The 11,244-nt window shown below is 54.7% G+C and overlaps 1 protein-coding gene across 1 annotated transcript; it reads left to right on the forward strand.

The window, feature by feature from the left end:
* Positions 1-605: 605 nt before the first annotated feature.
* Positions 606-10,559, forward strand: PIRT (phosphoinositide interacting regulator of transient receptor potential channels). The gene is made up of 3 exons (XM_035342412.1): positions 606-831; positions 1,309-1,441; positions 6,969-10,559. The coding sequence occupies exons 2-3, from the start codon at positions 1,439-1,441 to the stop codon at positions 7,389-7,391; spliced, it is 426 nt and encodes a 141-aa protein (XP_035198303.1). The 5' UTR covers positions 606-831; positions 1,309-1,438; the 3' UTR covers positions 7,392-10,559.
* The last annotated feature ends 685 nt before the right edge of the window (positions 10,560-11,244 follow it).

The raw sequence follows: 11,244 nt of genomic DNA on the forward strand, positions 1-11,244 counted from the left end.
AGTCCCTCTGGACCCTCCTCCCCTTTCAGCCCCATGCAGTGCCCTGCACCCATCCCACTGCCTGCTCAGGGTCTGTCCATCCCCACGACATCTCCATTGGTGCTCAGCCATCCCACCCTCCTGCTCCCTGCCCGTGACCCTGGTGCAGCTCTGGGTACTGCTACTGCACTGAGCCAATGAGCAGCCCTTGGGGTTGGCCACCGATGCTGGAGCCCAGTCCTGGCCCCCAGCAATGTCTGTGTCGGTCTGGATCCCTTCCCTGCAGCAAGTATGCTGATGCAAGAGGGTTTTAAAGTGTGGCTGTGGATTTGCGTTCCATCCCCCTCCTTGTAATGGGCTCAGGATGTTAATTTATAGCTAGCTGTTAATATCTTGCATCCATCAAATGTCTCAACAAGAGCCCCAAAGAGTTTTGCAGACACTGGCTACCATCTCCTGCATGGAAATTGCAGAAACCACAGCCTGCAGAGGTTTCAGGGACTTGCTGATGAACAAAGTCCAAGTCAGCAAACCCCAGCCCTGTTCTAGCCCCCAACCCAACCTGCTCCTCCTGCCATGCCGCTGGATTGCCTCCAAACCACAGCCTTTCATCAAGTCCTGCCAGGCAAGCTGCCGAGAAGTCAGCCTCGCAGGAGCCCAAGGCAGGGAAACAAAGAGTTAAACGATATCCTGATGGGCTGGTGAGCTCATCAGAGCTGGAATATGCTCATTACACTCAACAGAGCCTGGTAGACACCATCTGGAGGGATGCGGGGCTGGAAGTGAGCATGGGTTAGGAGAGCAGGACCTTCAGCTGCAGCCTGTCCCACCGCCGGTGGGGTGGGCAGCCACGTAAGTAGGGTGGATTTCCATGGGCTTGGTTCTGGGGGGTGTGGAAAGGGCGAGGGGATGCAGCACAGCGAGGCTGGGGTCATCCTCTCGCTGAGTCCTGGAAAAGGGCTTGCAGATGCTCGTAATTCATGGAGAGCCTGAGCATGTTGGTGGGACCGTCCAAACCCTGGGCGATGCTGAAAAGCTGCTCCCAAGGGATGCTGGAGGTTGGGCCCAACCCGGCTCCACTACACCAGCAAATGGACGCTGGCCCCGGCTCAGTTTACATCCAGGATGCGGCGGGGCTTGTAGGCGGCGTGCAGTCCGCTGACACCTCGCCTTATTTCTCTAACCCTGGTCTCAGAGCAGAGCTAGCCTCTCCACAGGGACAGTGCCCACGTGGCGAGCACCAGCCCCAGTGGTGTCGTGGGGATGGCAGGAGAGAGGACGGGGCTCTAGCACTGTGCTTTGTGCTGACACAGCTCCTTCGTCCCTCAGCGCAGAGCCAGCTCAGCCCAGCAGGATCCGTCCCTCGTTACCACTCCCTGCGTGCCCCCTGGCAGCTGGGTTACCACCTGCGCTCTCGGGGGATGCTTGGTGCAACTGGCTGGGACCACCGAGGCACAGCATGGTGAGTGGGCGCTCGGTCCCTCCCCTGGGGTCCCCTGTCCCACCCAACACCCTCCTGTCCCCTCTGCTGAGTGCTCCTCTAGGATCCCCAGCCATGGGGGTCCCGCAGTGCCCACCTTCCTCATTGTTATGGGAACTTGGGCACGCTGGCTCACTGGGTATGCACCTTGCTCTGATTAACTCTGGAGCTTATTGATAGCCACTCTGAATTAAATTTGGTCTAGGCAAGGCATCACAACACCAAGTTTCTGCAAAGAGCATGCACGTGCCCGTTGGTCCAGCACCCTCCTTGCCCCCCACCCCTCCATCCCACATGGGTTCCCTAACACAGCTAGTCCCTTCTCCTGGCAAACACGGACCCACGGCTGTTATCTGAGGGGCTGTACTGAGGGTAGAGCAGGACTTAGCGAAGAATCAGAGAGAGGTACCCCAGGGCATCAGGAAAAGCCATGCCCAAAAAACCTCTCCCAGTTTTCATCAGTTCCCCTATGGCTTGGCTTCCTCCCACTTGTGACCCACCAGTGAGGACTTTGCTGCCCACCCACTGCGGAGGCAGGCAGGAGACATCTTCTGGCTGAAGGACAAACGAACCTGTTGGGTCTCCCCCAAGGCTCAGCAGAGGACCTGTTGATACCATTTCCCCAAGGCAAGGGAAACCCCAGAGAGCCGTGGGGCAGTGTGAGGGTCTGGGGGAACCTCTCAGTGGGACAGCCCATGGTTTTGGTGTGGCCATATCTGGATTTCAGATCATTGGGTCAGGGATGGGCAAGAGAAGGATGAGCACATCTGTTTTCAGGTGATTTCATCTGACCAGAGCTACCATTCACCCAAACCCAGCTGTGGTCCTGGTGCCACCAGTGGTGGGGTGGGACACCTTCTTCAGGGAGGCATCCTGACAAAAGATGAAGGCAAAATATATCCACAGAGAAACTTGGATTTCCAACAAAATTTGGCAGTCGGTTTGCAAAATCCTTAACTTGTTCCCCAATGATTCGTGTGTCAAAAGTCTGGGCAGAGCCCCCTCATGCTGCAGCCCCTCAGCACTGCCCTGTGCACGGCAGCATCGCCCCCAGCCCCAGGCAGTGCCACACTCACCCACACCACTGGTGCTCCCGGCTCTCGCTTAGCCCTGGGATAGAGGTCAGCTCCACCTGGGGGTGCCGAGAGGGCTGCCCAAGAGGACAGGCCGGGTGGAGGTGGGCACCAAGCCCTGGGTGAGGTGGTTCCTGTCCCAGATGGGGAAGCTGTGGTGCTCTCGGCTGTGCAAAGTGGCAGAAGCAGGGTGCTGCAAGGAGATAAGGGGAGCATGTAGGAAGCTCCCAGAGATTCACAGCTGCCTCCCCATAGAAAAAGGAGATGTCCAGGCTGAAGATTTGGAGAAGTAAATCCAGCCCTTGTATTGCCAGGAGGGCACAAACACATGGACAGGATCAGGGCCTTCAGACTGGGCTGTGTCACCAGGTCTAGCACAATTCTAGCCACATCTGCAGGTTGTTTGGGCCCCCAGAGCCTGGGGACTTATGTGCTGGTCTCAGACTTCGAGGCATCTGAAGGATTTCTGGTCCCCATGGCTGCAGACAGACCTGACTGCTGCCCCTGTAAGAACACTTACACCCTGTGAGACTAGCAGGCAAATTAAATCACCTGTAATGAGATGGTTCATCAAAGCTCTTGGGTATCCATCTCAGCATTTTGTGAGGCCACGTCCTGCCTCTGGCTGTGTGAGGCTAGCGGCACTTGTCTGAGAGGGATGGATTGCCCGTGAGCCCAGCATGCTCCTCCCAAGTGTATCAGTGGTCCCCAGGCAGGTTCCCGTGTGGCCCCTCTCCTTGGCCACCCAGATGAAAGCTGTTGCTGCTGGGCGCTGGTGGGTGCAGAGGCCCCTCCACAGATGGGTGGGCTGAGAAACTGGAGACAGAGGGCTGGGGTGCCCTGCTCAGTCACAGGCTCCCTCCCCAGCACCGCCAGGAGATGCCCACAAAAGCCCAGGATGTGCCCAAGCACCTCTTGCGCTGCTTTGGCACTCAGGTCCTCAGCACCACCAGCAGGTGTGCTCCATCTGAGCCCCCTGCTCAAACCCCGAACATCTGCACACAAAGCACTGGAAAAGCAAAAGGAGGAGAAAAAACATCAAACATTTGTCCTTGTCTAGCTCCTCCACCAACAGCTTCCCAAGGCTTCAGAGGCAGCAGCAGCAGAGCACCAGACATGATATCTGATATGTGCTCTGGAGGCATTTTCAAGCCAGCAACTGGTCATCTGCTGATGCTCTCCTTACAACAATAATTATTAAAAATGTGGGGGAAACCTGATCGCATTATGCTGCCTGGCTGCTCAGTACAAGCATTGCATCTTCAAGTATGAGCACATCTGTGATGAATTAGGGATGGAGCATGGGCAGAGCAGGAGCTGAAATCACATTAGCTCTCCCAACAGCTGCAGACACATGCAGAGCTGGTAACAAATTCTCAGTTACTTGCAGGGGGTGAAATCCTTCCCTAGCTAACAGGGGGGAAATATGTAGAGCCTCATGCAAAAGCACAAGCAGAAATATGAAGCAGAGTACCTAAATAAGAGGAAAATGACCAAATGTGGAGAAAATTGTGATCAAAAAATCACTCTCTGCTGGGAAGTGCTAGAAAAACAATCAGCATCTGAGAACTGTGGTGAGAGGAATGGTTACACTAGAAAATAAAAGGGAAAAATCTGCTCCAGTGCAAATGCAAGACAGGAAGGAAGAAGATGCTTTCTGCAGGAGCCTGACATCAACACTGTAAAGCGGAGAGGAAGGCTCTCTGCAGAGCTCAGTGTAGAGGCAGAGGCAGGGTGGCAGCAGAGGGGCAAGTGGGGAGCAGGGTGCCTGGAAGCTGGGCAGGGCAGGCTGCATTAGGCTGCTGAGATAAGAGACATGGGCACCGCTCCAGGGGAGAGAGCAAATTTCCAGCTACAAAGCCAGATTAAAATTGTACTGTGCCTTGATCATAAAACCTCTCCATGATAGATGTTAGAAGGAGAAAGACAAGAAATGCCATGGCTGCCTAGGACAAAATTTCAAGAGCCTTGCCAAAGCTCGGCTTTGAACTAGAAGAGCAAGGAGGCTGGTGCACAGGCTGTGCACTCCAGCCAGTTACATAGGATCTGGGCGCATCTCTGCAGAACTGCGGCTGGGGATGTTTTCGGAGGGCTGGGCTGACTCCTGGGCATGTTTTGGTCCATGCAGAACCTGCCATGCTTTGTACCCAGGACGCTGCAGGAAGATGTGCCCCATTGCTCTCAGTATTTTTGTCTTAGGACCCTGTGGCAGCTTGGACCGTCAGTTTATAGGAGTGTGAAGTGAGCTGCATCACAGAAGCTGACAGAGGAGCATGTTGTATCTAACATGGTAGTAACTATCCAAATGACATCTATGATAAGGCTTTGCACCAGCTTGCAGAGAGGATCAGCAGGAGGAGGACTGGGGAAACCAGGGCTTGCAACTGTGGCCAGACTCATCAAGTGCTTGATCACCCCTGATGGAGCGCTGTAGCTGATGTATCGGAGTGTGTCTTCTGCTGTGCCTCTGCCTCTCCTGGTTCAACAGAGAAGGGGGAAAGCTGCAGATGGGAGGGGTGCAAACAGTGCCTGCTGTGATTGTCTTGTTTGTTTGTTTGTTGGCCCAAGTTGGGCAACCCTGACATAGCACAAAATGTGTCAGTACCACCAGGGCTGCATTTCTTCAACAGTGCTCCAGTGCTTTGGCTGGGGGATAAACTGACAAATTGCATCAGAATAAATCAGAAACCTGGGCAGATGACTTGGGTGAAAAAACAAGGGAGGTGCTGGCTGGCACGCAGCCACTGGTATCCCGAGGTGGTCACTGGGCCCAGCATGGCCCAGGCAGGTACGGATTTCCTTATGACTGTGCCTCTGGAGCAACTTTGCAGCTCCATGCAGCTGCAGTGACGTGGTGCAAGCCCTGGCATTGCTCAGCTGCTGTGGGAAATGAGCTGGAGGCGCCAGGCTCTGTGCTGATCTCCTCTACACCTCACTGCAGCCAAAGCGGGACACAAACCCATGCCAGCATCACCCATGGTGTACATCTTCTTGTGAGCCATCTGACGGGCAGGCAAACACCCAGCCTGCTGTGCCAAACAAGGGCCTGAGCAAGGTTTTAGATGAGCTGCTTTGGATCAGTGCCAGGCTCAAAGCTCGTGTGGTGTCCAGGAAGAGCTGAGCTTGGTGGGTTCATCCCTGCAGTGCTGCTCAGCAGTGTGCAGGGCCCCGCAGGCCATGAGCACTCCCCAGCCAGCTTCATGCCATGTTTTCCTCTGCAGAGCCCCGAGGAAATGGTGGTTAACATAATGCACAGCATTTCCAATTTACCATAATAGTTTCTGTGTGCTAAAGCTATGCTGTTTCTGGGAAAATGCATTTCCTCCTCGAATAGGTGAAAAAACAATGCAGAGGCAGGGCCCCTGAGGCAGCCACATCTCTGACCCCACCACCGCAAAGTGCAGCATTTCAGTATGAGCTGTGAGCCCTCCCAGAGCTGGGAAAATACGTACTGTGTGATGGGAGCTTCCCTGCCTCCCTTCCTGGGCACTTAGCAAGGAAGTGCTCCTGTGCCGTCAGCACAGGGCTGACAGGTCCGAGCTGGATGTGGCAGTGAGGAGCAGCCAAATCCAGGGGTCTAAACCAGGAGCTCAGCCCCCAGGAAGGTGCTTCCAGGTCTCCGCTGCATGGCCGCGATGTGGCGAACCCCTGCCTCAGTTTCTCCACCTGCAAGGGGAAGAGATCATGGAATCACACGGTGGTTTTGGTTGGAAGGGACCTTAAAAATCATCTAATTCCAACCCCCTGCAATGTGCAGGGACACCTCCAACCAGACCAGGTTGCCCAAAGCCTCATCCAGTCTGAATATGAACACCTCCAGGGATCTGGCATCTACAGCTTCTCTGGGCAGCCTGTGCCACAGCACATTTTTCATGGTGAAAAATTTCTTCCTTATTCCCTGTCCAAATCTGCCCTCTTTCAAGTTTAAAATTATTCCCCCTTTTCCTGCCACTACAGGCCCTGGTAAAAAGCCTTTCTCTGTCTTTTCTGTAAGTCCCCTTTATACGTTGAAAAGGTACAATAAGGTCTCCCCAGAGCCTCCTCTCCTCCAGATGACCATGCCACAAGGTGTTGAGGTGTAAGTGGGGATCTGTGAGGGAAAACATTTCCAGGGATACCATCATCCCACCACTGCGTCTCTGTGGGAGCTTGAAAGCTGGGGAACTGACATAATCTGTCCTGGGGCCCACGGGTGGGCAGTAGGACTCCTGCAGGTACCCTCGGTCCTGCCTACCTGCAGGACTCAGTTGCCTATTCCTCATTTTCACTGCTCCGATAGGTGTGGTGCTCTCCTCCCCCTGCAGTAACTCCCAAAGTGTTCTCCACCTTCATTTGACTTGGCCAGAGGCCATGCTACTGATTAACGACTTGATGGAAAGCACTCAGTCCATCCTCCAGCAGTAGTCCTGCACTGCTCTTTCTTCTTTCCATCTCAGGTCTCCTCCTCAGACCCTGTCACCATGGAAAATCCCCCCAAGAGCCCTGACGGAAGCGAGAAGTCCCCTCAGTCCAAGGAGCTGCTGACCAGCAACACGGCCAGCACCCTCTGCATCAGCTCCCGGAGCGAGTCCATGTGGACCAGCGCGTCCCGGAGCAAGTGGGAAATATACCACAAGCCCGTCATTGTCGTGTCGGTCGGAGCAGCCGTCTTCCTCTTCGGGACGGTCATCACCAGCCTGTCGTGTATCCAAATCAAGAACAAAAACATTTACAAAATGTGTGGCCCAGCTTTTCTGTCCATGGGACTGATGCTCCTCGTTTGTGGCCTAGTCTGGATCCCCATCATCCGGAAGAAGCAGAAGCAGAGACAGAAGTCACAGTTTCTGCAGAGCCTCAAGTCCTTCTTCTTCAACCGCTGAGGGCAGCCCACAGCCTTCCCAGAAAGGCTCCCTCCCCTCCACCCTCCTCTGCTGATTAGCCATAAAAAGAAACATGCTTTTGTACCCTCCTAGAGGAATTTATCCCAGACAGTCTCTTCCCTACAGGCGGAACACACTGTACCGGTGCCCGGTGTATAAGAGAACTTTGCATTTCACCCAAGGAATCCCAGGAAGAGGAGAGCGGGACATTGCGGCCCAGCCCGGCACGGCAGGTCGGAGCGCTCTGCGCCCTGCACAGCGGCCGAGCACCGCCACGCATGGGGAAAGCAGCGCTCCTCGGAGCACGGCCCGTGCCTTACCGCTCCGGCAGGGCGCCTGGGTGGAGAGGAGCCCGCCGGCCCCGCCGCCGGAGCGAAGCCTGGTGTGAGCGCTGCTGCCTGCAGTCGGCACTCTGCACCTATGCAATGGTGGTGGGCCCAAGGCCACTCACCCAGAGCCAAGGAGCGGGGCAGTGGGACAACGCGGTGCCACGCTGCTTTGTATCAGAAGAGGAACCAGAATGGACAACGCACGTCACCAGAGCAGAGCAGATGTGACATCCACGGCCTGCAGTTCCCACGTGTGGACCCTTATGACAGCTGGCCAAGACACGGCTGTACCTAGAGCTCACTTCTGGCTCGGGGTGTGGCATTCACACATATTTATTCCTCTACAGGGTCAAGGTGAGGAGCAGCAACACACGCAGAATTTTTTAGCTCCTCTTGGCAGAAGGTGTTTGAGCAAGGCTGTTCCCCCAGGCCTGCAGGGACTACATTGTTTTGCAGCTTCTCTTCAGTCGCGCTGATGTTCTCTACCAGAGCCACCCAAAAACTGAGCTTTGGCCCTTCCATGAGCCCAGAACTGGACTACAAGCAAGGAAGAAAGTTCTTTGTCTCCACCACTTTGTATTTCTGCCTTAATAAATGTGTGCTCTGAGGCAATTCCCCAAGGAAAGCAAGGATCTTTTCTGCATGGTTTTTGATTTAATTTCATATTTTCAGCAGGCCTTAAAAGATAAATTTGAAATGCTAATTCTCAGTCTGAAGAACTGGTCTCTGTCTGGACAGCTAAACCTGGGTTGACATAAATGGGTCCACAACATCAGCCAGCTCCTAACTCCGGACAGGAATCTGCTTTTTCCAAAGAGCTGATCCATCCTGGATCCCGCAGCAGCTGTCAGGTCTGCACCTCTGGCCAGGCCCCCAGCTCAGCAAGCTAAGGCTCAGGTGCCCTGACTCCCATGGTGGGGTGAGGACTCAGCACCCCCACGGGTGGGCAGGACATGGCTTGGTGCTGACCAGAAGCAGAAGAGGAACAGCAGAGGAGACCCCACCAAGGTCCTCTTTGCAGTCTGCATCTTCACAGCCAAGCTGAGGCAGCCAGGTTGCTCTTCCAATGCCATGGGAGGCATAAAGCTGGCAGGGGTGTTCTGAAAGAATTTGCAATGTATTTGAGCCAGGGACTGATAATCTCCAATAACTGCTAATAAGAAGCTTGTGTAAGCCCATAGGTTTCTCTAACCCTGTGCCACACTTCCACCAACAGCTCCCAGGAAGTGCTAGAGAAGAGTCCCATGAATGGGGTGTGCAAACACAGACCCTTCTCCAGGTTTGTCTCACCTCCCAGCGGCTTAGAGCCAAGGCAGAATTTGCTCCAGACCACTGTTTAGCACTGATAGAGCCAACATGCTCTGCTCCTCCTGTTTTGCCCACTTCTTCAAATCAGTTTGGACTTTCAGGATGTGCCACAGACTGTCACAATCCCTCCAAGTCCTCTAATCTGGGGAGCAAAGTTCAGCTGGTGCCACCATCCACCTCCTTGGAGCATTCCCACCCTCTCCCATGGGTCAGGCCTGTTAAAGCAGTGGGAGATCCCTGGCAATGAATTTTGAGGAGGACAGTGTGGAAAAGAGGTACAGCAAACTCTACAGTATTTTGCATTGAATTAGGATAGTGGGTATCAACGCAGCCTGAACAACTTCCCATAATCTCGGATGTTGCATTCAGCAGAGTTGCAGCAGGGCATAGGTGATAGCCAGAGATGCTGGGAGCTCTGGATAACATCAAGACACCCAGCAAAAGGTTGGAGGATAACAGATCCTGCTGCTGCAGGCCATCAGGAGCCCAGACGGTCAGATAAAAGGGAGATGTGCTTGGTGCAGTCAGGGACCATGAAGCTGGAGCTGTGGGGACTGTGCTCAGGGCCCAGATCTGACTCCCCATGCAGAATTATTTAACCTCCTGGCCACCTCTGGCTGAACTCCCTTAAAACAGTGCCACTTCAGCATTTCTGCCTGCAGATATAGCCTGGGGCACCCAGGGCCCAAAACATTCAAGTGACCTGATTGAGCTGGGAGGCTGAGCACCCTCCAGGATGTGATCCAGGTGGGCCAGTGCCTGGAGAGCCCCAAGGCCTGCGAGGGGACAGTGCGGAGGCAGCTGGCTGCTGGTACAGCTGGGTGATGGCTACTCGAGGAACACACGTCCTTTTGCCCCAGGCTGCATTTCCTGGGTGGTGCAGATAGGTCCATCCCCGGCCGGCTGGTGCCAGGTTGTGAATGAGGTGTTGGAGGTGCGTGGTCTGGCACTGGACCCAGCGAACCTCCGTTCATTCTTCAGCCATTCATCCCACTGCACGGTGTGCTGCTATTTTTTTCAGCCCTGGCTTGGCACAAGGCTGAAGTCTCTATTGATCCATCTGCAGTGGGCAGAAGCAGCTCACCTCAAGCAGCTGCTCGAGGACTAACAGCAGTTGGAAAAGGAGACAAATGGCAGGGCTTGCAAGAAAGAAATCGCAGAGCAACCCAAGGGATATCCCATTCCCCGTCTGGCTCCAGCCTGCAGGTCTGGTGCCGGGTGCTGCCCAGGCTGGAGGAGGCACCTGGGATGGCCTCAGCTGCAAACAGCTCTGCTGGGCAGCCAGAGGCTGCTTGGCCAGGCTCCCTGCCCGAAGGGATGTGAAAGGAGGACTCAAAGCACCAAACAGCGCAGGCAGATGGAGCAGGGGGTCCTGTCCTCCATGTCTCACAACCAAGGAGAAGGTCAGTGAAGTGTTAATAGGATAAGAAGTCACTGAGATCACAAATGTAATGGGATTCCTAGCTGGTCATTTATAATGTGAATATTCAATTTAATTAAAGCAAAATATCCCAAGGGACTTTCACCTTGCTGCTGTGGTCTCACGTGTGGTGTTTCATAGCTGACCCTGGAGAGGGAAGGCTGTGGGTATCAGATGTGTGATGGGGGATCCTGTGGCCTTGGGGGGCCACCAGGCTGGGACAGCAGGGGGAGGATGAGGGGACTGGAGCTGCAGGTTTGCTCGGTGCTGGCCACGTGCCCTGGGTAAGGGTCTCAGGTCTGTGGGCTTGCTTGGCAGATATCTCTCGTGAGGTGTGAGAAGGGAGCGTGGGTGGCACGGGAAGGAGCCAGCAGGAGGACGGAGCCTGCCCAGGTGAGGATGAAGGCAACAGCCCAGGGATCAGCAAAGCTCCTGAGGAGGGGGAATTAGTCCTGTGTGTCCTAGCAGTTGCTACCCAGACCTGTAGGGGGTCACTGGAGTAAAGGGACAAAATATTACTTGAAGGGAGAGCTAAATTAACAACTCAAAGCTCAAGATGCAGACAGAAGTCCAGCTCTCCTCTTTGCTGCATGAAGTATAAGTGCCTGACTGCTCCTGGGAGACTGGGTGGATTTCGCATTTGTGCACACAATGCAGACTGCTCCCAGCCCTGGGAAATGCATGGTCATCTTCAGCTGAGAGAGGCTGGGTGGGAGCGACTTAATGAGAAGGAGGTGCGGGTGAGGCTGGAGGCTGCTCTCAAGGGTTTTGTTAGGAGCTGACACGCAATGCTGTG

Source organism: Oxyura jamaicensis, chromosome 18, assembly GCF_011077185.1.
Source record: "Oxyura jamaicensis isolate SHBP4307 breed ruddy duck chromosome 18, BPBGC_Ojam_1.0, whole genome shotgun sequence".
NCBI classification, from domain to species: domain Eukaryota; kingdom Metazoa; phylum Chordata; class Aves; order Anseriformes; family Anatidae; genus Oxyura; species Oxyura jamaicensis.